Below are 27,381 nucleotides of genomic sequence, written 5' to 3'. Positions count from 1 at the left end.
CTCCCTGGAAGTATCCTGGCAGCTCCTGTGTGTCAGGATCTCACCCTGGCAGGGATCCGAGTAAAGATCTGCCCTGTGTCTGGATTGTAGCTGGCTCCTTTGTGTCAGACTTGATTCTGCCCACTGGAAGAGCTTCCCTCAGGAAAAAACACTGCTCTGAGGGGTGGTCAGGGACTGCTCTCCTGAGTGTGGCCTGGCAGTGCCTGTGTGTCAGGCTCCTTTCTGGCACGGATCTCAGGGTGAACCCCTGGCAGTGCTAGCCTTAGCCCAGTGCAGTGAGTGCTTGGCACACCTCCCCTGGGTGCTGCTCGCAGGGCTCCCCCTAGTTTGCTCTTCCTGTGCCTCTCTGCAGCTAGTAATTTTGACCAGTGTTGCTGAACAAATATTCTTTAAAATGCACAATTTGCATCACACTTTATATAAAAAAACAAAACCTGGTCAATTTTCAAAACATGTCACAAAAGGAATGAATAGCCATTTGCAACTGTTTCATTGGTGCGCAAGACAATTTTATGGCCCAGTCTGATCCTGCCCACGGTTACCAGACATTTGGTCGAAAAAAATTGGTCGACCAGACAAATGGTCGAACCAATTTGGTCGAAAACCAAATGGTCGAATTTTTTATTTTTTTATTTTCACCCCTTTTTTTTTTTTTTTGGGGGGAGGGGGTCCCCCCCAACCCTCTTTTTTTTTTCTAAAAACCCATTTTTGTAAAAAACGAAAACCCGAAAAATAAATATATAATTAAAAAAAAATTCGACCATTTGGTTTTCGACCAAATTGCGTCGACCAAATGTCATTCGACCAGTTTTAGGTCGACCAAATGTCTGGACACCCTGCCCACACAGCCTGCGGCGGGCTTGGCTTGCTTCCTGATACAGGGAAGCTTATCTGCAATATCTGGCTGTGAGGGACGCTGGCTTCCAGTTTGTAGTTCTTCAATAGAAAAATGCGACAGACAAAGACGCCTCCGGCTCAGTAACCTAATCTGCAGGTCACTGAGCTCGAGGTGTCTTTTTCAGTCGGCGAAGCTGGGGGCTCTAATCTGCTCTCTGTAAAAGAGAGCAGATTAGATCACGAGCGCCCAGGTTCGCCTGTGACTGCATCTCCCTCTCGTGACCCTCGCGCAAGGTTTGTAAGCCTCCGAAGGGACACGAGAGAAAGTTACAGCTTGGGGCTGTGGCTGGCAGAGGGGCCAGCTGGCACTTCTGTCAGTCACAGCTGCCTGACCTGCCTGCCTGAATCATGGCAGTTGCATCTCCCATTGCGGCAGCTGCCATGCCATGGTGCACTGGGGGGCTCCAGCAGTGCCCCGGTTCAGCCCCACTTTTTGGAGACTGCCGGGGCGCAGCCCAGGCTGGCCACGGCCCATTAAAAGCACTGGGTCTATGCCACATTATCGCTGTGTTTCACATGCTACACCACCCAGTACTGGCAAGACATATGCGCCACAAGACAGCCTGCATCTGAGACAGCTGCCTGAGACTGCCAGGGCCCGGCCCCCGGCTGGCCCCAGACCACCTAGAGCACTGCATGCCACCTTCAATCAAGCAATTCATTCAACTATATAAGGGGTTTGCAACCTGCGGCTCTCCAGATGTTTTAGACTACAACTCCCAATATACCTGACCATTGACTATGCTGGCTAGGTATGATGGTACTTGTAATCCAAAATATGTAGAGAGCCAATAGTTGCAGCACCCTGATCTTTATGCAGAACTGCCGTATTGGCATCCTGCCGCTCACAGGGCAACTAATGGGCCTGGGGTCAACCTCTCAGCTGGTCAAACACTTGTACGACCTATCAGAGGTTCAGGAAAGCGCTCTCTTCAGACAAGACTCGCACCCATAACATACTCAACAGGACAACCTTCCTCGACTCTGGATGGCATTGGGCATGCCATTTAGCTGGGGCATCTGAATGCTTTTCTGAAACTTCATAAGTGGCAACCTGGGAGTTGAATATTCCCCGGTCTGACATTGAGTCAGTCAACCTGCTGTGACAAATCCTGGGAAGTCGTCCCCTCTCCGCAACGGGAAGTCGCCCCCTTTGGGACTAGGGAGGTGATCCTGCTAAGCTTAACACCCCCTAAGGAACAGGGCAAGTGGGATCTCACAGGGGGGTGCCCCCCCTTGAAGCACAGGCAATACTCAGATGGGATGTGCGTTACCCTCCCCAGCCTCAAGAATACAATACGTTTGTTGGATATATAGGAATTGATTACTACTTCATGTATCATGTATGGCTGGTATGGTTTCTCACCCTATTCGGGCGCCTTCCTCAAACCAGGTCAGAGAACAGGACATACACACACACTTGCTGCCTAGAGGGAGGAACCCACCTGCATTGGGAGAAGCCACATGGGAGAAACCTCCTCCTGGGAGGTGTGGCCTGGGGAGACGAGCACTAGTTATTTGAACTGAGCAATGGGGTCAGGGACACCCCCTTGAGAACAGAGACACATCACTGGTTCAAACACCAACCACCATTCACCCACTGGGTAAGAGTCCTTAACTTGTTTATGTTCGCTTCGCTTCTGTTATAGTCGTTCTGGACGACGGACGCAAGTTATGTTGCAGAACATCCTGACGAGCACCCTTTAGACTTCTTTTATGTTCTCTAGGACAGGGCCAAGATCAATAGGGACAAATAGAATTGTTTTAAATAAAAATATACGTTACCTAAAATGGCATCTTGTTCCGTCTCCTAATTCTGACTTACCAAACTACCCCTGTCGTGCTTTCTGATTCCCACCTGCAATCGTCGCTCTACCAGATTCTGTGGTGTGGCAAGAACTGGGGTGGAAAGTCGACACGCTCTGCTCTGGTTTCCAGGACCATCCTCCTGAGATGGGTGGATTGACTGTCCAGGAGCAGTCATGCTTTCCAGCTTTAAAATGTGCAGAAAACGAGTGCTATGGAGCTGTGGGAAGACCGGCTTTACTGCACAAGCACGCCCTTGAAAGTCTGCCACTTTTCTGATTTACCGAAATATTTGCTGAGCCTTTAGACCAGCAATATTCAAACATATTCAAACTGTGGGGCGCACCACCGCAGGGGGCCACGGCGCATCCCTGGGGGGCTGTGAGAGCCCATCATGAAATGTAAAAAAAAATAAAAAAAATGAATGATTTTGTTTTTCTTTTTTCTTTTGGAAGAGTGGGCAGGGACGGCTCACATGGTCGGGCTGAAGCATGAAACTGTCTCAGGCACCAATTAAAAAGTGGCATGCAATTGTAAATGAATATCCATTCCTTTAGTCACAGACTGCTTGAATAGTACCCAAGGGGGTGCTTTGTGTTAAAATGTAAATAAATTGTGATATTTAAAGAATATTTATTCAGCAACAATGGTCAAAATTACTGACTGCATAGTGAAGTAACTCATCAAACTGGCTCACATTGGTCAGAAAGGTGGCCCATTTTGACTGGCCCACACTACCATATTGCATTTTTGGTACAGGCATTGCCCTATAGGCCAGTCTGAGCCTAGCGGCTCATCCATAATGGCGAGGGGGCGCCCACCCAGCGGCCCCCTCACCCATTATGGTGGAGCTAAGGAGGCAGCCCAGTGAAACAATGAGCACTCCCTCAGCTGCTTTTTCCAGCTGAGGGAGTGCTCCTGGGCTGGCTGAACTGTCAAAGGGAAACACTATTTCCCTTTGACAGTTCAGTGAGCCATGCAAGGCTGGCCCGTTTTGCTTCGCCAGCATTGCATAGTTCATTGGAAATGCTGGCAGGGGCACTGCATGCGTATGTGCGACCGGGAGCTCCTGCGCCTCCTCGCACATACGGACAGAGCAGCCTGGAGCAGGGCGTTTCAGCGCCCACACGCAGGCCAATGCAGAAGGTAAGTTTATGTTCATTTTTTTGTATTTAAACAAGTGTATGGATGCGTGTATGCTTGTGTTATGAGTGAGTGTATGGTGATGGATGCTCGTGTGAATGATAGAATGATTGCTTTATGAATGTGTGTGTGTTCGTTTAATTTGGTCTGTTGAGCTGATTTTGGCAAGTGGTGGATAGAGGGGGGATGGAGGGTTGTACAACAAAGGCATTTTAAAAAGGCCTAAATGCCTTTGTTGCACAATCTCCCTACCCACCTGCCAAAATCAGCTCTCCTTCTGAGGCGTTGTGGAGTCCAGGGGACAGGGAAGGTATTTTTTTTTTTACTGGATTTCTATCATGATACCAGTGTCATTTTCTAAAGAATGGCGGCTTTGCCTGCATTCTATACACTACTCACAGACAGCTTCTATGATAACTTAATCTATCTTGTGTTTGAGCAACTGCACATTTATTGAATGGTTGTTTTTCTGCAGCACTTCGTGAACGTGTAATCTTACATTTCTATATTGAGAAACTCACTCGATTCTTTACTCCGCCATTAGTTTCTTCAAGATCTATAGATCATCTTTAGCCAGTATCTTGAGACGTTGTGCATACTTCTTATGTCATTAATTCATTGGTCAGCTTCTTTTCACACTCCTTCAGGCTTTTCCTCCTGCAAGTTATCCCGTTGAGGGTACATTTCCGTAGGGCTGTTTCTATGGGTACCTTCTTTCGAACACTCACTGCGGTATTGGTATTATGGCTGGTGTTCGGCACTGCACGATTTCATGTCTCCAATGTGGGGGGGCGGGATCTCCTGCAGAGACACACAGCTGCTCCTCTACGTTCCCCCCTCTGGTAGAGTTCTCTCGACCACCTCCTCAATTCTCTTGGTGTCCTTATATTTTCTTTTGAAGAAATGTCTTTTTGGTGTCCATATCCTCGTCACCCCCCTCAAGGTGCCCTCTGTTTTGATGTGTTCGTCCACACTCCAGTCATATAGTTACATTGTGCATTTGGGGTACAGTAGACCCATCACCCCAAGTATTTCTGGTGATCCTTTGGATACCAGAACTTTGTTCCCTCAGGTGCTACAATGCTGGCCTTTATGTAATCTCTGATGGCGTCATCAGTCAGCTCCTTTGCTTCTGGTTCATCTGGCATCAATCATGATCTTCATTCCTACTGCTTTCCTGGCAGTTTTCTTACATTGTGCAATTATTATCCTTATCAAACAGAATCCAAATATGATTATCACCAAAATTGCTCCAAGGAACAAAATTGCTCCAAGGAACTTGAACAAGTTTGCCATCCATTAAGGAATCCATGAGAAGAGGAAGGCAAACCAACTGTCATCTTCAATGGCTGATGTCTCGTCCACCATTTTTATGTGCAAATCTGTCCGCATCGATATGGCCTCTGTCAACGTACCGTTCTCTCTGTCATGAGATGGTATAAATGTGCAACATATGGCCCGATCTTGGCGCAAACACCTCCTTCCATGGCTGTGATTGTGTCGGCCCTCAATCTTTCTTTTATCGCATTAAATCCTTTTATGGTGGCATTAATTTTCTGAAGCAGCTCCCATCTGGTGATTTGTAACCACCTGGCATTTACAGAACCCCAGGCACGAACATGGATGTAAACAACACTGCAGTTTTACTGTACAATTTGTGCTCTTGAATATCGTCAAAAGCCTTTTTTGATTAGCTGAGTTCTATTGATCTTTTTCTTCTCAGGTGATCATCTACTTTTGGGAACTCAGGAACTCTTCAATCTTCAGGTCGCTTTGTGGGATCACCAATGCTGGAACATGGATTTAAACAAGAGAACACACTCCAGACCAATTCCTGGGTAACTTCATAAATGCTCTAGATATGCAGGCCCAATACTGATCCATTAGGATAGCAATCCCTCCCCTCATTCCTGGAACGCAGATGGTTTTTTAACACCCCTTATTATGTCAGATATAATTCTTTTCCTTGCCTTGAAAGCACATATTAGCATTTATTTATTTTTAAATTTCTTTATTCGCATTTAGCTGCATATACAACTGTGGTTTAGCATACTGTCATTTGCAAGTTAGTCAGCACCCTGCAACAAGACAACAATTTTCAAAAATAACAATACAATAATAAAACAAAGAAAACAACTGCATTAACCTTCTCCGTATGTTAACCTCACAATTTAGCGTGAGCAGTGTTCATTGTGGGGGGTAGCTTGGGTAGTAGGGGGGTGAGGGCCGACGACGGGACCCGGCTCAGATCTGATGTTCATCTCAACATAGGTGCTTTTGCAGTTAGTAAGTTCTGATGATCCTGGGTAATCCTGTTCAGGGGGTCTTATCATCAGATGGGTGAAACACTTTCCATGTGAGTTCCTTCCAGGTGTTTAGCGCCACACTTGTATCTTTAGTGGATCTGGCGACACTGCCTTCCCAAGCTTTAGTCTCTGCACCCACCCATCTTTCCAATTCTCTGAGCCATGCATTATATTGTGGGCCAGCTGGTCCTTTCCAGGCCATTGCAATGGTCATCTTGGTCAGCACACATGCCATGTCCATGAGTTTCATCACATGTTTATGTTTGGCTATCCTGGGTTATGTTCCCAATAGGAATTCGTTGGGGGACCATTTATACCGGGACATGCCCACCTCTTTGCATGTTTGTTTTACTTTAGCCCAGAAGCGTTGCACCTTTGTGCAGTCCCACAGCATGTGGAAGAGGTCTGCCCGGTCTGTATTGCACCAAACACAGTTAGGTTGCGTTTGTTTCTTAAATTTCGCCATCTTGTGTGGCGTTAGAGATGTGTGGTACAGTGTGTTCAGTTGGATCAATCGGAACATAGGGTTCCTGGACACTTCCTTAGGGAATGTCAGGGCCCTATCCCATTCCTTGTCGGTCAGCTGTATTCCGAGGTCCTCCTCCCACCTGGTTTTCAATTCAGCGCTACGTGAGTTGGGATAATCTCTCAGTTGGCCATATATTTGGGACACCAGTCTCCAGCCCTCCCCGAGGTTGTATAGCAGTGTCGTGAGGGGGTTTGTTTCGGGTTCTTCGGTCCAATTTACCCATTTGGTGCGTGCTATTTTACAGATTTTTCGGTACCATAAGAATTGGCCACTGTGTATACCATCATCTGCTTGCAGTGAGGCAAATTCCCGAAAGACACCTTCAGCATATAGGTCCCCCCAGGTATAAACCCCTTTAGTTTCCCAGAGCCTAATGTTCTGCAGGTCGGCCCTTGACTGGCATATGTCCAAGATCATCGGGATCTCCGGAGAGTATGGGTGCCTTAGGCGTAGGAGCGTCTTGGATCTGTGCCATATCTTTCTGCCCAGGGTGACCAGGAAAGGCATTTAATTCCGGAGGTGTTGGGGTGCCCAGATGAGTTCCTTCAGCTGTATCGGGGAGACCATGTGTTGTAGTAGGGCAGTTTCGGATGTGGTTTCATCTGCTAGCCACTTAGCCACGAAGCTAAGTCGGGCCGCCAAATAATATTTTGCCAGGTTCGGGAGTTGGATTCCACCCTGCCTGTACGGTAGGACCAATGTGGATAGTGCAACCCCATGCCTGCCCTTCCCCCATAAAAACTCACAGAATATTGATTCAAGCAGGCGAAAAAGGGGGGCCTTAATGAAGTAGTGCACGTTTTGAAACCCGTATAGGAACCTGGGTAGTATGATCATCTTAATGATCGATGCTCTGCCCATCATAGATAGGGGGAGTGTGGACCAAAAGCCTATTGATTTACGCAGTATGGGAATCGCTGCCTTGGTGTTGTGTTCATGCATTCATTGATGGGTGTGCATGATGTTAACCCGCAGGTATCAGAATGAGGTAATTTGCCATTGTATTCCCACCGAGGGGAGGTCCTCCTTGTTCTTACCCCTCAGGCTTGCCAGGGGAAATAGGCAAGGTTTTAGCCTGCTGAATTGTACCCCTGAAACCTTGGCGTAGTTATCTAGGACTTCTAGCATAGTCGGTACATTCAGATGTGAGATGTGGGTCCCTGACATACAGAAGGACTTCATCTGCGTAGAGGGAGATCATGTGGTCCACCCCACCACCCCCAATCTGGATGCCTGCATCAAAAAACTGTTTCCTAAAGTAAATGGCGATGGGTTCTAATCCCAATATGTAGAGCATAGGGGATAATGGGCATCCCTGCCTGGTGCCTCTGCATATATCCCACGCTGATGAAACATATTTCCCAGATTTCACCCGCACCCTGGTTTGGTGTAAAACACTTTGACCCATCTTATGAATCTTTTCCCGAAGCCAAAACACAGCCATCAACCACTCCCAATATATGGAATCAAATGCCTTAATGGCATCCAAGGACAGTAATGCGTACGAGCCACCGCCTCCGAGTTAGTTTGAGCTATGACGTGTTGGAGCCTTCGTAGGTTTATGGTGGTGTTGCGGCCTGGCACGAATCCCCTTTTGTCCGTATGCACAATTTCGCCTATCAGTCTGGAGAGTCTCTGAGCTAGGTGGTTAGTATTTGCACATCATAATTTAGCATTGCAAGTGGGCGGTAGGAGTCGCATTCATCTGGGGGTTTATTAGGTTTGAGGATCGGGACCACGAGGGTCTCTCACATGCTGTCGAGCAGAACCCCTTGTTCATAAGCTTCCTGGAATAGCTCATGTAGTAGGGGTGTCAGGGAAGGCTCATATGTTTTGTAAAATTCTGAGGGTAGCCGATCACTACCAGGAGCCTTGCATGTGGCTAGAGACCTAATTGCCTCTGTGATGTCCTCCATTGTGATATCTCCCTCTAGAGTTTCTGATTGTGCATGGGACAGTCTGGGCAGTCCTATCTCCTCTAGTGTGTCCGTGATCTCGTTTAGGGGGACCTGATCTCTGTGGGAGTACAATTGTGTATAGAAGTGTTTAAAGGTGTCATTGATTTCCTGTTGGGTCTGATGCATAGCGCCGTCTTCATCTTTTAGTGCAATGGTTGGGTGTCTAGGGTGTTCTTTTTTTACAGAGCCAGGCCATTAGGCAGCTGGGTCTGTCCGCCTCTCCGTGCGCTCTATTGGTTTTGGTGGTATAATCGAATTTAGCTAGCCTATTCCAAGCTTCTGTGCATTCATCTCTAAGCGACTGTAGTTTATCTTCCCCCTGTTGACCGCCTGAGGGGGTGGATTCTAGTCTCTCAATGTCTTTTTCCCGTTGTTCTAGTTCCGTTTGTAGTACCTTGCTAATGCCTCCCGCTTTTGCTATAATTTCCCCCTTTATTACGACTTTTAGGGCATCCCACATCGTGCTCAAATGTTGTACGCTCCCCATATTTACCTCAATATAGCTATCAATAGTGTTCTGGAGTTCGTCCCTGAATGCCTGGTCCTTCAAAGCCTCTATAGGCATCCTCCACATTGGGATGGGTGACCTGGAGCTAGTGTTGCACCATTCTACCAGCAGGGGCGAGTGGTCCGAAACAGTTCTTCCCAGGTATTGTGCCCTTTCCATTTGGAATAGGTGTTCCTTGCTAATGACAATGTGATCTAGCCTAGTGTGGAACCCATGTGGAGACGATAAATATGAGTAGCCTCTTTCTTTGGGGTGTAGTCTCCTCCATGAGTCTGCTAACTCCAACCGCTCCATTATGGCGGTTAGCACAGTTGTGGCTGCTGTTGGTCCTCCCAGTGGGGGTAAGGATCTGTCTAGCTCCGGGTTGTACACACAATTAAAGTCCCCCCCATATGAAGAGGCCGTTTCTGTGGTGTGCGATTTTAGCGTACATTGAGTTCAGGTGGGCTGGGATGTTAGTATTGGGGAGTTATGAGTTTACGATGCACACTTCTACTTGTTCAATGTATCCCCTTAGTATCATATATCTGCCCTCGGGGTCTTTTTCAGCTTTTAGTAGTTGGAGAGGTAGTCGCGGGTTGATCCAGGTAAATACCCCTCTAGCATATCTGGAGTAGGGGACCCCAAAACCCTGACCCCCCCAGTGTTCCCGTAGTTTGGCCATAGATTCTTCTGTACAATGGGTCTCTTGCAGTAGTGCTATTCCTACCCCCTTCCTGTGTAGGTAGGATTTGACCCTGTTCCTACGGAGGGAAGTACTCAATCCCCTCACATTCCACTACATTACCTTAATTCTTGCTGCCATGATGATTCAGTGGGGATTGTTTTAGTTCCCGAACCCTCGATGGGAGCACCCCCAGGTGTGCCCAGGCAATCAGGTTGCGTTGCTGCTTCAAAGTCTAGTTCCAACAAGCCCACCCCTCCCCCCGGCTTCATCCACCCAACTGCGTTGATTCTCTGAGACTTCTGAACTGTGTCAACTTTCATTCCAGTGAATAAGTAACAAAACCTAACAACAAAAAACTGCCCCCAGCAGTTGCTTCCAACATGCAATGCTCGGGGGCTCCCGAGCCATCTGGGCCCTTCCAGGCCATTTGACGTGGGTGGTGTGCTGGTAGTCACTGGCACACCACTCCTGTGGGGTGTGCCATGGCCAGTAGCGTGTATGGTTCATTCAGCTCCCGTCCGTTTCTGCTATCTTCAATGATACTGCGTAAAATTGTCTCCGTATATTTACAACTTGTGTCAGCGTGGTAGCTGCCGGCAAGAAGCGTGAAGCTGGTCGCTTGCTCATCTCGTGTCCCTCTTTGTTGTATTTTCTTCGTCGTCAGCCAGGTTATTATGTTCGAGCCACATATTTGCTGCTGCCGGAGTCTCTAGCAATATTGACTTTCCTTTGTAGAGTATCTTTAGGCGTGATGGGTATAGCAGCATGTATTTAAGGTTGAGTTTTCGTAGTCTCGCCTTCACTGGTATTTCTTGCACGTTGTACCGTGGGGGTGTAGTCTGGAAACATGACTATTCTAGAATCATTCCTCCTGATTTCCCCACCCTCTCTTGAGAATCTTAGTATTGTTTCCCTGTCGCGGAAGTTTAAGATTTTTGCAATCATTGGGCGTGAATATGATCCTGGTGGAGGTTGTTTTTGTATGGATCTATGGGCTCTCTCTACGGAGAATCCCTGGGAGAGTTTACCCGCTCCGATTTCTTTTTACTGCATTGTTTCTACAAATTCTGTTGGGTTCGCACCTTCCATATCTTCCGGAATCCTCAGGATTCGGATATTGTTGCGGCGAGTACGTCCTTCCGCATCTTCTGACCGTGCCTCAAGTCATACCACCTTCATCTCTAGTTCTTGGACTCTTGCTTTCAGATCCGATGCGGTTTCGGCAGTATCCTGCAAGGTGGCCTCTGCCGTGGTGACTCTCTCTGCCAGGTTGCGGGCATCTTGACGCATTAGCTGCTTGTCTGACTTCACCTCCTCAATTTTAGTATTGATGAATGCTCGAAGTGCTGCGATGGCTTGCAGTACTTGCGTATCTCTGGGTTCTGCTGCAGGGTTGACAGATTCCCTATCAGCAGTGGCCTCATGTTGCGACTGTTGTTTGGGTATTACTCTTGCGAAGGAATCCATTGTTGATGATTTCTATTTGCTCTTGGGTGGGGACATCTCTATTTGGCCACCCAGGCTCCTACAACGTGGTAGGTGCGGGGGCTTCTTTTGCCCAGCCGGTGGTGCTGTGGCTCACGATATATGGGCGTTCCTTGGGATGGACCCCGTACGTGAGTTGCCAGTCGATCTGATGGTCTGGGACGTGGGTGTCGGCTGGTCAGTTTCAATATGTCCTGGTCCGGTTGGCTCCCAGAATGGGCTAGGCGTAACTCTGTCCTTGTTATACGCTGCTCCAGGTTACCATTCGATACTCCTTGTATTGGTTTCTGAGCTGTTGACCTTAACCTAGCTTCAGGGGGGTGTTTTTACCCCCCCCTGATATTCGTATGTGGGCAGGCCGCCTGCTAGTTTTTAAAGTGCAAAGACAAAAGATGAGGTGTGGATCAGTTGCGTATTTCTCAGCACGATTCCAGTGAGGCATTCTTGTTCTATTTCAAGTTGGCTGCTGGCTACGCTTATTCTCTGGTCTCGAGTGGTGGGGCACTGTGGCGAGTTGGGTTGTTCCTTCCGGCTGGGGCTTTTTTTAGGGGTGGCTGTGGTCGGTTTAGTGCGGTTGTGTGTGTGGCAAATCTTCGCTGCTAGTAAGGCTGCGTGTGGCCTCAGAGTGGTAATTAGTTTGTGAGACAGCTGGTGTTTCCTTTGGCTAATAAGTATTGACCAATGTTGCTCTTACTCCAGCTGTGGTTACGGGATTCAGTTCAGGGTTTGCGGTGGTGGGCCAGGCTTCAGCACTCACCCGTGTTGTTTGTGTTTAGGAGGCGCAGGGCCCCAGCATTTCTGTGTGCTGCCTGCGGTTGGGCTTGATCTGGCCCAGCATTAGCTTTGTGCCTTGTTTTGTTTTTCAATTGACATTTCGCATTTTATGGGGGTGGTGTCTTGTGGCTGCACATTACCCACATGCGGGTGCTCTTGGTACCCTCCGTCGTGTCCCCAGCCCCACTATGTCAGTCTTTGATCCCCTTCCAAGCGAGTGTTCATTGGGGCTTCTATTGCGGCCCAGAGCTGATGTGTGCGGGGGGTTAACGTGCTCTGCTGATACTCACTGCGGGGTTCAGCCCATGAGTTGCATGTCGCTGATCTTCGCCCTCGGATCAGGGCAAGGTTCCTCCTTGGGGTGCCGCTTTGATTGTCTCAGTGCTGCTGGGATTCCGGCTCGCTGGCGGATGCCTGTCAGCCTTTTCTCACTGTTTTTCTTTTTTTCCCTTCCGGGACAGGCTCAATCTGTTCAGTGCGAGGCTCCAGTCTGCCCGATGGCTGTGCGGAGCACCTCACCCTGCCTCCGCCATCTGTTCCTTACACACGGGGTGATTCAGCCCTCGGCCAGCGTGCCCTGCCTTTGTCTTTCAGGGTCCGGAGCGTTGCAGTCTTTCGGGGCTCCGACATATGTTTCACCTTTGTCCGGTCCGACCCTACTGAGTTCTTTTCTCCGTCTCGAGCTGCTGGGCCACTGAGCCAGGCGGGTGCTCTTTGCCAGTAGTTCTTGCTGCTTTGTTGCAGCGCTCATCTCGGGGTCCATCGCCAAAGGTTTCCACTTCAGTGGTTGTACGTTTTATTGCGGAGCGCAGTGTTTATAAGCTATATCGCAGCCTGTATGAGGATCACGCGCCCCACATATTAGCATTTATTAATGGGATTACGGATACTGGCCCAGCTTCATCCTCCACCCTTGTCAGCAGCTTAGTATTTAGACCCTGACTTCAAACACTCATTGTTCACCTTCTGCACTCCTTGCATTGCTTCTTTTCTTAGTAAATGAGTTGCACAGGACATCATTCCATCTTCCCATCCTTTACTGGTGTATACTCGCCCATAGATCAACAGCTGTGACCGTCCCCAGCATCTAGGCATTCTAGTCTTCTCTGTCATGTCAGAACAGTTTATACTCTACATTTCTTCTACAATCACCTCGTCCTGGCATGCAGCAGGGTACACAAACATCCTGTCTCTCAATCCAGGTTCCATCTTCATTTCTGTTGTTTTGATGGAAATGATTGTCTTGATCTCCATCGCAATTTCGCCCAGCTCTCTTGGAACTGTCCTCTAGTAGTATATGCTATTAGATGACTGAGGCATTTTGCATCTTGTGCCGGCATTTCTTTTGAAATTAACGTTTTGACAGTATTCATGGCATAGGGATGAGAGAGCAGACATAACAATTCTCATCATATGCTCTTTCCCCCACCTTTTTCATGTGCTGATACCACATAATATTTCCCAGGTGAGCTGTGTTATCAAGGTAAGTATTTATCCCTTCATTGGGCCTCATTACAAGTCAGGCGGAATGGGTTAACAGGGTCCGCTAATGGGTGCGGACCCGTTATTCCCGTTCCGCCTGATTACGGGACCCGGTAAGGACGACTGGTAAAACCAGGCGTCGTTACCGGGTCCCACGAGGGGACCAGGGAGCTAACGGGCTAGTCGTAATCGGCCCCTTGTTAGCTCCTTCTCCCATTCCCATTGAGCCCTATGGGGGCTCGAATGGGATTGGGGAAGGTCCGGTCCCGGGTTCCCTGAGGGAATGGCCCGGTAATTCCCCATTCAGGGAACCCGGACCCGGTTTTGGAGGCAGCCATGCCGCCAACAGCGGCATGGCTACCGCCAAACCCGTAATGAGGCCCATTATCTTCTTCTGCATTTCTCTTATGTCGTTTAACATGCTCATAGAGATGAACACAATTATCATCATTTGTACCTGCACTGGGAAGAATCATAGATGATCTTTTTTCAATTTTATCAGTAGTAAAATAGATTTTCAGAAATGTGAGATACAGAAAGATAAATTACACATGCATGTTACGCATAACAGTCTGGAGAACCATTTGTTGTGCCATCCTAACGCATGCTGAGCTAATGCTCTCTCTATAACCACATTGCCCTCTTCTGGAATCATTTTTACAATAAGTATTCAATTTCGCACCTGCAATTGTACAATGTGCTCAATAATCGCACGTCTCTTTATAACTGGACAATTCTTGAGATCAGGTAAAAAGGTGCTATCAACGTCTCACCTAACAAGGGCTGGGTAGGATTGAAGTAAGAACACAAAAATAACAACTACGAGACGGGTTATATTAGTGCCAACAGGTATCATGTATCTTATTAATTAAAACAGATATCCTCAATTAAATTAATCTGGATAGTGAGCTCTTTTCCAGTTTCTAATCAAAAACAGACATTTAGGCATTATATTGATGTATTATTCGTTTCCTCAATGTATTTCTAAATGGTTATTGCACCCTTTGGAATTCTTCTGAGAGTCTTTACACTCTCTGGAATTCTTCTGCGAGTCTTTACACTCTCTGCTAAAATATATAAGGAGTGTCCATTGAATTCCAGTCCAATAAAATGCTGCTTTATCGTCCTTCTTTTTGGCCATCGATCAAGTCTGCACACGCAGAAATTCTTCTTGTCTTGCTTTGGGGTCAGCAACCGTTGGGGGACGGGGGCCCGCCTTTGTAAGCCTTCACGTCACTCAGATGTAGCCAAGCTCGTCTTCCCGATAACTTAACTGCAGAAGGGAAACTTCATCAACTATGAAGGGGCCGTTGAACCTAGGTTTGTGCCATCAAGTAAAGTTCTTTATTCAAATTAAATCTCCAATATATAACTTTGGGGGTGGCAATAGTTCACTTGGATTGGTCACTGGCTCGTCCTCTTCCGTGTTCTTAGACCTCTCCCCTCGATGCTTGACTTGACCTGAAGTGAAAGAAATACCGGTAGTCATACATATCAAATAATCGTGCATTTCGTCACCTAGAGTCTTCACTACACTCTGGGCATCAATCCTGATCCTAGATGGAGATGTAAGAGGCGTTCTCATATGATGCCCTGTCACTAATTTGTGCGGGATGAGGTGGTGGTCAGAACCTGGCTGATTGCGAAGGGCATATAAGGCTAGGGGTTGGCAATATAGCCATCCTTTCTTTAAAGTCAATTTTATCTTGGCAGTCCTTTCCTTGAGGAGGCAGTTGAGTCTCTCACATATCCCGTTTGCTTGCAGGTGATAGGCAGAAGAAAACTTGTGTTTTATGCTTAACAGAAGCCCTATTTGTTCAAATAACTCATTGACAAAATGTGGCCCATTATTGGATCTTAGTACTTCGCACACACCCCATCTTGGGAAAACTTTGCGCACTCAAAAATGTGCTGTGCAAGTGGCATCAGGGTGTGCACATGGACCGGCCTCGATCCACCTGGAGAAGGGACACACCACCACTAATAAATACCTGTAGCCATTAGATGTATGCAGCATATTGACATAGTCGATATGTAAATGCTGAAACGGCCCATTTGGCCAAGGTATTAATCCTCTAATTGTTCTTAGTGTATGCCCAGCAGTAACCATTTGACACACGATGCAATTCATCATGAACTGTGCAATGTTTCAATAAATTGGGAACTAACCAGTCTTCTGCAATTGTGGCAGCAAGACTGTCTCTGGTTATATGCTCGTGGTAATGTAGTTGCTCAAGTGCGACTTTCAATAATGCTGTCAATATTACTGGTTTTCCTGGGCTTTCCTATTTCCGTAATTGCTTCCGTGGGGGATAAAGAGCACCCCCTTCGTTTCCACAGCTCTTGCTCTTCCTGTGGTGCTCTTCCCTGAATCTCTATTAGTTGTTTAATTGACAGCATATTAAACCCTTCTCGTACTAACATGGTTCTAGTTAAAACATCCTTGATATCTTCAGTGTCAAAACTTGAAATATCTGGGAATATGCAACCCTTTTGGCTTCTATGTCTGCGGCTTTGTTTCTGTGACAGTTAAAGTCTGTTAGCTTAGTACGGGCTGCACATTTTACGACCGCTATGGCCACTGGGAGTTGTAGTGCCTTGATGAGTCTGTCTAATAAGGATGCATGTTGTACTGGAGAGCCGTCTGTGTGGAGATAGCCCCTCCTTTTCCAACGTGACAGCCCTGCGTGTACGGTGATGTCACATAGGCAGAGTCACTGTACATCGTCACTTCCTGTCTTTCATGTTTCTCAAGCGCAACAATGAGTGCTACATATCTGCTGCTTGCGCTGAGAAGTGAAACGGTAGTCATGCACTCGGCACTACTTCAAATTCATCATTTAATCTGTGTCTTACTACTGCGGAGCCTGAATGCCTTTCCCTGCTTGTCTGATCAATTTTCAAAGAGCCGTCACTAAAAATAATCTCCCCTCCCGCCAAAGCATTTTCCTTCACATGCGGTATATCATCATAGAATTCAACATAATTCGCAGAGTCATGCCCATGATCACCTTCTTCTTCAGATTCAACCACAAACAAAGCTGGATTCACTATCTTATATCTTACAATTTTAATCGCTGGATTAGAAATCATGACTTCATAAGCAGAAGCTCTTTGGGATGTTAACGCACCCTTGGGTTTATCTAAAATGGCAAATAAGGCATGTTCCTCGTAGAGAGTCATAGAACAGCCCATGACAATACTTGTGGACTTCTCGATTGCAAATGTGGCAGCCGCCAAAGACTGTTCACAAGGGAAATGTCCTCTCATAACTGGGTCCAAGATACCGCTATAATATGCCAAAGGTTTGTACCCCAATGTTGTCCTTTGTGTAAGCACTGCTGTCATGACTGCCCCATTTGAGTGCGAAAATAGGTAGAATTCCTCGGCATAGTTGGGAATCCCTAAAACTGGAGCTGTACAAATTGCTCTTTTTAACTCCTCAAACGCTTCCTCCATTTCTTCAGTCCATTCCATCTTTTCCTTACCACTTGCAAAAGTGGTTTGGTATATGTGCTATAATCAAACACCCAGTCTCTACAGTAATTGCACAAGCCCAGGAACGGCTGCATCTGTCTAACTGTGTTTGGTTTAGGTGTTTTCATAATTTCCTCAGCCCTTTCAAGTGTAACTTTTTTCCCTTCATGTGAAATCAACTGGCCTATGTACAACACCCCTTCCTGGCAATAATGTAATTTCTCCTTGTCCTCCTTTTATCCTTTGCCTGCTAAAATATAGTCAGTAGTTGGACAGAGTCTTGCCTACACTCATCCTCTGTTGTACTGCAAATCAATCAATATGTCATCTTCGTACTATATCACAGCACTTTTACCATCGAAATTGCCTAGATCCATCTGTAGGACCCCGTTAAAGATCGATGAGGACTCACAGTACCCTTGGGGCAAACAAGTATGTTTTAGTCTTTTTTGCCTAAACATAAAGGAAGTCAGGTCTTGTGAGTCCTTATGCAGTGGGATCGAGAAAAACACATTTTTCAAATCGATCACTGTGAAATACTGAGCCTCAGCTGGGATGCTGCACAATATTGTCGCAGGATTAGGAACTAAAGTAAACTCTGCCTCTACAATCTGGTTAAGAGGTAGTGAATCTTGGATAAACCTCCACGACCCCCCTTTAGATTTTTTTATCGAATACACTGCAGCATTGCACAATGACTCTGATGGTACCAGGGTCCCCTGATTCATCAGTGCCGAAATAGTTTGGAATATACCTTCATCAGCTTCTCGGGACATGGGGTATTGCTTCGCTCTGGGTAAAATCTCTCCTGGTTTAAGTTTTATTTTAACCTTCCCTATTCCCTTCAATAAACCTATGGCATAGGGGCCTGTGGTTCATAGGACACTTGGCACCTTTTCTAGATCTTCCTGAAAAAATGCTGGTTGTTGCCGCACTATCGCCATTTGCTTTGGGATCTGTCTCTTCTTGAGCCTTATGCAGTATGTAATTCTCATAAAGAACACCATTTCATCATCGTTACATTTGTCTCTCAATATATCTTCATCTGTTATGTCAGTCAATCTATACCCCTCTTCAAGGGCTATCACTGTTCTTCATGATCTGCCTTCGTCATCTACCCCTTCAAGCATTTCTATCTCACCTCGAACTATAGCTGCTTCTAACTCTATAGGGATAGTCGGTCCATCTTCCTCATCCATAGGTATTCGTGGTCTAAATAAAAATCAATCAGGTATCTTCACAATCTTCCCTACCAGACCAGATAGCCATGTTAGCAAAATGCTTACTCCATATAAAAAGATTTCTGGATTTACCGGGAAGCCTCACAGAGCTACTTGCCCTGTGAACGCCAGTATGTACTCGCCTACATTTAAATAGTGTATTCCTGGAGTGGAGCACACTATTCTTTGATCAGTAAATTACATTGTCATGTTAAGTTTTGTCATTAAATCTCTTCCTAAAATGTTAACTGGTGTCTGTCGTGAATATAACAAAGGAACAGACATGCCACATTCCCCTATAGAGACTGGTAATTTGTCAGTAAAAGGAACTAGATTCATAGCTCCCTTGAGCATTCATGGTAATATCTGACATTGGGTATTTTCCCTTCTGTATAAACGAGCAAGTTGCCCCAGTATCTAAAAGAAAAGAAAAGGATTTGCCCCCTATTGTCATATCGACCCATGGTTCCTCTTGGGTGTCTGGTGTCACAGATAGTACTGAACACATCAAGTCACCCTGTGAGCTGTCCTATTGAGGGTACAGGCTCATCCCCGTCCCTATGAAAGGATTTCCTCCTACCACAGTGATGCCTCCTATTCTAGGCGTCAATACTTGTCCTGTTTTTGCATAGTGTTGTGTCTGAATAGGTGCTTTATACGATTGCCTTTGCGGCAGGTGCATTTGTACTTGTCCCTGCTGTTGCACTTGCTGTATTTGCGGCACCTGTGCCCGATAGGATGTGCTACTCTGGGCAAAGCCCTCTCGTTTGTGTGCTATACGGTGGCGGATAAGCGGTCTCCACTCTTGAGAACTGTCCATTTTGTACGCTTCCTCTGCTTCTGCACACGCGCGCAATATGACATGTTATTCCGCAAGTCCAACACACCGTGGGTGGCCCTCTGGCAATCCATCCTTGGTTATATCCTCCCTGAGCACCTTGGTTCTCATTCTGAGTGTTTTGAAATCCACCTTGATTATTCTGAAATCCGCCTACTCTTCTCCTAAAACACATACCTCTACCTAGTGGCGCAAACCCATACTCACCTTGATCCATCAGGCATGAATCATTCACCTGCGATGTACCTATTGCTTCCTGCATTCTTAATCCTTCTCCACTTGTCAACACCGCCCCTTGCAGGACAAATTCTGACCATTTTTTTCTGAACTAATTTGGCTTGCTCAAATTTTCTATTTTCATTCTTTTTATTCTTCTCTTGTAATAACAGACAGTGATGTACCTTTGTCAACTGTATCTCAGCCCATGGCTTTGCTTCCATCCCCACTTGTATTTTCATTTATCTTTGTACTGGCACTCGTAACGCCTGACATAAAATATGATAAAATAGTGCCAATGACTTTTCCCATGGCTCGTGAGTTTCAAGCTGCCATTTCTCCTGAATGTAAGCAATGGGGTCTTCATCTTCCTTTATATTTCGTGTCATAATTGCACCCATATCTGATGTGTCAGGATACTGTACCCTATGAGCACTCCAAACATCTGCCCTACAGCATTAAATGGTGGTCTATTATGCTCTTTGCTTTGTGCAGTCACACTTGAACACCCCGCTCTTCTCCATATGTCATCAGCCCTCTCCCCAAGAATGGCTGCCAAGAGAACTTTGATGTCTCCTATGGCCAGCGTATTTCCTCCTGTCATTTTCTCTAACTCATATATACATTTCCCAGCCCCGGATGTCAAACTAGGTAGGGAGCTTACATTTTAAATTATCCTTATTCATCTGCGGCCATGGAATGTATTGTGGTCTTGTTCCCCCCTTCTCTAGCAAGGGGAACTGTGTGAACCCCATCGCATAGTCAGATCCTACTATTAGTCTATCTATGGCGGGGGTAATCGTCCCTATTTGCCTTCTTGCTGGTAGCGACCTTAACCTGCTTACATATGGTGCAGACTCTCCCTTCTCACTGCATGATCGTCCTCGGGACGCTCAGGATATGCTATGGTATCTGGTGTTCTTTCTTTAGGATCTTCCAGATCTTACTTCCTTATCCATCTGGTGGCTTCCCAGGAGGTGCAAGCACCTTTTCTTTCTTTTTCGCGACCTGACTCTCTGTCCTCGTCTGACATTTCTAGACCCCAACTAGTGTGACCATCATCTTCTTCTCGGTCGAAATCTAGTCTACTAAAGGCCAATGCTCAGTGTTTACTAATGAGCATATTTTCTTCTTCAATTTGTGGTTGCGGCATCAGGGATCGATTACCGCTCCCTTGAATTCCATATTTGCTATCTTGTCTTAATTGTCAATAGGCTTTATCGATCCTTTCTCCAATGCCTTCCACATCATATTGTTCTTCTTCTAATGCTATTCTAGGTGCTGCTGGCGTTAATTACTTGTTCGGGAGAATCTCTCCCACTCTATCCCATTGTATTTCTGTGCTCAGCCTCATTTGTTCCTTTAGGATGAGACTGGCATCCAAATCTCGCTGTCTCCTATTCTGTTCTATTTCGTCATCTACTTCCCCATGCTTTCTTGCATCCTTTGAACGTTTTCATCCTCCTGCCTTCATTCTTCCCTCCTTACTCCTTCTCTTCATTCCTATTCTTCTCTGTAACCTTTTGTTCCTTAATCTTTGTGCTTCTTCCTCCTCTCTTTCTTTCCTTCCTGTCCCTTTCTTCCATCGCCCTTTGTCTATTGTCATACTTCATTTTTTCCTCTACCTGTTTTTCATCTTTCTCTTGATCCTCCTTGGATATCTGTTCCCGTTTCTCCCTGCTCTTCCTTCCTTGTTCATCCTCTCAATCTTCTTTCTTGCTCGTCCTTATCTTCTCTTTGCCTAACCTCCTCAATGCTTTTCCCATCTAACTTGAGTAATATCTGTCCTATCCATCATTTAGTTCTGTACAAACGTTACCTTGTCAGCCCTGTCTTTTTCTCCCTTGCATCGCTTGATTTCTCGATCTATGTCTGTCGATAAGTTTGACCTGTCACCTCTTTCTTCATTATCTCATATAAACTTACAATGGTCTTCCTTTCTTTTACTCTCTTCCGGACTGTCGTCACTACTCTAAGCAGGGAGTTCACATGTCAGATTACTATACCCCACCTTTGCCTTAAAGGATAAACTCCTATCTCTTCCAGATGTACACTTTTGCTTTCAGGCAAGGTAAGAGGAGCTGAGCGCTTGACACCCTCTCCCTTATGCTGATTAAGCATCCACTCCTCCGGTGGTGGGTCCTCGGTTTCCACTTGAAACATCTTCCAAAGTTATAAAATTGTCAGTCTTTTCTCAAATTTCTTTCCTGTGTACGCCGTGTGCACATATGTGGTCATGTGTTGCAATACCGCTTTTGACAATGATCCCCCTTGCGCCCATGGCATGAACATTTTATCTGCTGTGCCCTTTACCCATTCTGCACTGTACTGTTTGAACTTGGGTGCATGTTTTGGCATTGCTTTGCATAGATGCATGAGAGGAGTGTCCCCCATAATGACAAGTCTCAATTGACTGTAGATACTTACCAGATCGTTAACCCTTTTATTTTAACTCAAATCACCACCTTTTAATGTTTTAAAACCATAAATATGAGCATGCACCATCAATCGCCCCTCAATCCTCCTTTGTTTCACTAACCTATCTATCTTTTGATTGGCGCCAATTGCTTACTTCACCTTAACTTCAAACACTGTTATTTTTCCATCTTTCACAGTTCTATTACTTCTTAACACGATAAACATTATTTAGACTAATCACACACTACACATTAATAACCCCTGTGATCACCTTCCCCTATTATCTGTGTACTCTGCGCCAAGGGTAGCTCTGATAGAGAGCGACATTGAGACCCTAAAAGACTCAAACCTCCCAACGATGATAGGAGGTGATCTAAATGCAAAACACCAAAGCTGGAACTCTCGGACAACTAACAGCAAGGGTCGGACTCTCCTAGGAAACTCGAGAAGCGGTGACTTTGTGGTTGCAAGACCCAACTGAACTTACCCATTACCCCAGCATTTCAAGCCATGCGCCGGATGTCCTGGACATTGTAATGCTGAAACATCTCACCCAGACTGTGGAGCTAGAAACCATATTGGAGCTGACCTCAGATCACAACCCAGTGATAGTCAAAATTGGTGATGAGGTAGAAGTCCACCAACAAGTCTCAAGATACAACTTTAACAAGGCTAATTGGACACTCTACCACAGGAGCTAAGCAAAATGACAAATCCTGGCCTTCTTGAATCTACTGAATAGATCCAACAGGCTGTGAACCACCTCACGACTGCAATCTAGCATGCTGTTGAAAAGAGTGTCCCAAAACAAGCACCTGCATTCTGCACTATTTTTGACTTGCCAGAAGGGATCAAAAGATATATTGTGGCCAAAAATAGAGCTAGACGCCAATGGCAGAAAGCAAGAGGTGCCTCCGAGTGAGTGCTGCCTTTTTTATAGGCCACTTGTGGGAGTGGGGGACAAGCCTCACTTCTCTACTCCTTTCTTGTCCTCTCCCCCTAGGGGTCTCTTCACTCCTCCCCCTTCCTGTTGCCTGACGCCCCTCGGACTGCATCTGCAGCCCTTAGCTGCTTTTGGGGTCGGGGCAGGGTTCCTTTGGGCCCGTTGTCTGCTGCGGCTAAGGCAGGGACCACCCAGGCCTCCCTTTGCTCGGCGCGGTCCCTGGAAGATTTAGCGTAGGGCACGAAAAATAATAGACAAAATATTCAGCTTCTGTATCAGAAGGAGAGTATTGCTGCGTATTGAACTTTTTTTTTTAACAGAACTGGCCATCTGATGGGGCATTTTGAAAAGTTGCAAATATTTTTTTAGAATTCGTTTTCTCTTGCGCAGGGATGCAATTCTGCATGTTTTGCTTTGTGCGGTGGTCATTTCGAAGTTTGCTTACTTTAATTGAACTATTCACCGACGGCTTTATCTAATCCGTGTGTGCATTTTCTTAATTGCTTTTCACGTAAATGAAAATGTGTTCGCAAGACAGAAAAAATACCTCTTCACTGCAGTTCAAATAACTACTCACTTTGCCATGGCTACAAGTAGGAAGTAATTCTATTTATTGCTGTCTGGTTTATTTGTGAAATGTATTTTGATTTTATTTTTCATTAAATAATGAGTTTGTACAATGTGTAAGTGTTGTTCAGACTATTCGTCAAAACACATCGATTACATTTTCTTTTCAGTGTCGTTTCATTGGTTTTCCTGCTTTATTTCTAGTGAACACGAACTACTGAAAGGTGTCCATTTGCATAATTGAAATCCTTAGTAGCCACAGGTAAGAGATCCTAGGAGTGTGTTTATTGGGCAGGGAATAGGAGGACATGGACATCGGCTTTAGCATGGCCATGAGTGGAAGCAGAGGGCATCTTGCCAAAACAGCTGCAGGCTGTACTCCTGCCCACATGCCATCTCCCTCCTAGCTGCTGTCCTACACCAATAGTTTAGGAGTCTAATGTGTTGCTGGATAGCACCTGAACAGCCCAAACTGAAAACTACAAAATGTTTCTTTGAAAGTGGTGTCAGAGTTTGCTGAAAGTTTAGCACTTTCTGGGAAAACATTTAAAGCGGAACTTGCACTAATGGAGTCTGTTCCAAATTGGACTTACACCGGGTTGAAAAAGGGGGCACTTTATACTGGAGCAAATTATATATATATTTTTAGTTGTTGGTTGGAATCTGGCTGTGCCATTCCCACCTGTCAGGCATACATTTAGCATGTGCAAAGTTGTGTGCCCGCAGGTCCAGCCCTCTCTGCCACCCATTTTGTTGCAGGTCGTTTTGTTCTATGGTGCTGTCGGCAAATTAACGTTCTCACATTTGTGTGTATCAGGCGCAATTTGCACCAGCCACATTTTGCACGTTTGCCCCCAAAAGGTGACTCGCAGCCCACAAAATGCTTTGTGAACCATTACGTGTGAACTGAATTCGGTCCCAGATAACTAGTTCCAATTTCAGAACCATGTTTGCTGAACTGTTGGGACCAGTTCACTTTGCAGCAACCTCCCGACAACGCTAGTATCCAGAAAACCGAGCAATCCTCCTTAGAAATAGTTTCTAACATGAATTCCCAATTCCTTCTAAAGCAGTAATGTTGTACACATTTCAGAGAGCTATGTTGATTGGCCTTACGCACATTCGCGATTGTCTTCGAATTTTGAAAGGGGTAGAGTATTCGCAGGAACTTTAAATTACTTTGCATAGTTAGATAAAGCTCTTTATTCCAGTAAATTAAGCTAGGTTGAGTGTTTCTTTGAGGATCTACGACCGAGCATTCTGCTAGGACCTCCAAAAATGCCTTCCGTACGGAACGCTCAAGGGCAATATAAAGTTCTTATCATAATGTGGCCCATGTATTCAATTGCAAATAGTAATACTTGAAGGACTTCATACTTTCAAAAGTACAGTATTGCCAAGGAATATCTTGGGCTATGTGTTTACTGTTATACCCAGTGATGGGGAAATAGCTTCAAGTTCTAATCTCATATAAAGGAATAATGAAAAGTTGACTTTCATTTCTTAAGAAGACAACCTGGGATATTCATTGACAAACCTCTGGATATTAAGCGCGTTATAAATAACCCATTACAATATTACCATGGTAGCTGCGTATAATGTTCTCCAAACAGCTGCCGACTGCGTCCTCTTTTTTTATCCCAAAGCAGACTGTGTTGTATGTTCTGAACGTTACCGATTTCCTCACCTATTTCAGTAGAATGCAGATCAGGGACTCCTAAAAGTCGCAGTGGTAGATCATTCGCCCCCCCCCCCAAGTTCTTCCAAGTAATTACATTGAGGATGTGTTGTTAGTAAGATGCATATTTTTGATACAGTACCTGTGAGGAGTCAGCCATTGTGTAAAATATGAATGGCTGAGCTTCAATCATCCCCACCAGCCCAAAGTGCACTGATCCAAGACCCTGTTTTTTAACGACGGGCCACACCACCTGCTATCCCTGCAAACCTTCCATTAGAAAGGTGGCATGTTGAGAAGTAATCTACATCTCCTTCGGAAATACAATTTGAAATTATTTTACAAAGGTATTTATTTATTATGCATTTGTTCAGAGCTTATACAGTAAGTCAATTCTGTATCAAAGTGCCCACAGGGCAACAGGGAGGGAACACAGGATTGAAAACAATGATTACAGTCGTAGAAATAAAAGGACCTACTATGCCTTGTCAGTATTCAGAAAGTGCAAGTGCAGCAAGACGAGGGGAACTGTGGGGGATTTGGGATGGGTTGGGGGTAAGTGCTGGAATGTCCGTGTTCATAGGTGAGCAGCAGATGAAGTGCATAGTATGGTAAGTACCATGCAGCCTCGAGCCGCATTGGGTAGAAAGTGCAAGCCTACAGGATTGATGCCAGTGAGTGCTGGGCAAGTGCTGAGGGATAGGTGAGGCTGGGGCGATTAGGTATGGGAGGCCAGGTACCCGAAGGGATACATAAGGGCCCTGGCCACCAATCGCAGCGACTGTGAGATTAGCAATGGAGGGATGAGGGGGAGGAGGAGGTGAAGAGGAAAGTCTTGAGCAGCTTCTGGAATTTGAGCAGGTCCTGCTCAAGACGAAGAGGAGTGGGGAGGCTGTTCCATAAGAGGGAGCCAGCTGAAGAAAGTGATCGGTCTCCGGCCCTCTTTAGCTAAACGCTTTACACACAGAGATTTGGTGCCAGAGGACCGCAGAAGTCTAGAAGGAGAGTATTTAGTAAGAGAAAGCTGCAGATAGCACGGTCCCAAGTCCCAGACAGCTTGTGGATGATTCAGAGGGATTTGAATTTAATCTGTGCCGCAACCGGGAGCCAGTGAAGAGTTTTTAGGTCAGGAGAGAGGCAGTGCCTGAGCTTAAGGCCAAGGATTAGTCTTGCTGCCCTATTCTGGATTAGCTGGAGGGGTCGTAAAGTAGAAGAAGGTAGATTCAGAAGAAGGCTATTGCAGTAGTCAAGCCTAAAGAGAACCAGGGCTCGGGTAATATTGAGTTTCTGGGGGAAAGTGAGAAAAGAGAGACTTCCTTTGAGAAGGTCGAGTTGAAAGTGGGACTTCTTGGCAATGTCCTGTGTGGGGGGGAGAAAGGAGAGAGAGGAGTCTAAGATGACTCCAAGGTTTGTGGCTTCAGAAGAAGGAGCGGGGGGAGAGCCCATATAGGATGGCCAGAGTGAGGGGAAAAAAGACAGAGCAGGGGTCCCAATGGGAATTATCTCAGTCTTGCTGGCATTGAGGCAGAGATCATTGGAGGTACAGCAGGACTGGATAACAGATAGGCAGTCAGGGATGATGGAAGATGCAAGAGGGTACCAGGAAGTTTGAAAAAGAGTTGCGTGTCATCTGCGTAGCACTCGGAAGTTGGCGGAGAAGGAGGAATGAGGAGTGCTAGTTGAGCCAGGTCAGTGTTGAAAAGACAGGGGGAGAGTTTTGAGCCCTGGGGAAACCACGAGTCGAGAAGGAAGTTGGTGAGAAGGTGCCCAAAATGACTTGGGACGAATGGTCAGTTATGAAGGAGATAAGCCAATCCAGTGGCCAAGGGTACCATGGAGCCATTTTATGAGTATGGAATGGTTAACTGCATCGAAGACATTCGAGAGATCGGTTAGGATAAGGACAGCTGGAGAGTTGAGTCCAGAGAAGCGAGCAGTTCATCACGGGTGTTCAGAAGAGCAGTCTCCGTGCCTCTGGATGCTCGGAATCCAGATTGATGGTCGTAGAGACCACCAACAAGTTCAGTGTATGTGGTGAGTTGTGGAAAGGCCAACTTCTCCAGCAGATTCCCAAGGAAGGGGGTGATAAAAATAGGGCGGTAGTGGCTGGACAGGTAGGGACTACTGAAGGTTTTTTCAGAAGGGTGCACACAAGGGAGAGTTTGAGGGGGGATGAGAATGATCCTGTGGCAAGAGTGGTTGCAGAGATCAGTGAGTGCAGGGGGAAGAGAGTCAATGTTGTCCTTGATGGTTCTGGAGGAGCAAGGGGAAACCTGTTTGGAAAAGACCTTCATGGAGCGGACAACTCTGGTGACTTCTTCAGGTGTGACCAGAGAGGAAGAATGGGGTGATAGGCTGTAGGAGGTATGGGGAAGGGGTTGGGGCAAAGGTAGCAAGGGTGCTCAGGATGTCCAGAGTTTTAGTAGTGGAGTGTGTGGCCAGTGCGTTGCAGAGGGCCTGGGACGGAAG

General features: G+C 46.2%; 1 protein-coding gene across 5 annotated transcripts in view; it reads left to right on the top strand.

Moving 5' to 3' along the window:
- Positions 1–27,381, top strand: part of DDO (D-aspartate oxidase) — a 364,955-nt gene that overhangs the window by 148,877 nt on the left and 188,697 nt on the right. The window contains exon 2 of one of the 5 annotated variants that reach the window (XM_069607758.1): positions 5,570–5,684. The exons of the other annotated variants lie outside the window; for them this stretch is intronic. Within the exon in view, the coding sequence (XP_069463859.1) occupies positions 5,634–5,684 (51 nt within the window). The 5' untranslated portion in view covers positions 5,570–5,633. The remainder of the gene's footprint in view (positions 1–5,569; positions 5,685–27,381) is intronic. 5 annotated transcript variants of the gene reach the window in all.

This window comes from Ambystoma mexicanum, chromosome 4q (genome assembly GCF_040938575.1).
Source record: "Ambystoma mexicanum isolate Mex_15411 chromosome 4q, UKY_AmexF1_1, whole genome shotgun sequence".
Lineage (NCBI taxonomy): Eukaryota > Metazoa > Chordata > Amphibia > Caudata > Ambystomatidae > Ambystoma > Ambystoma mexicanum.
This window is presented reverse-complemented; position numbering and strand designations above follow the sequence as displayed.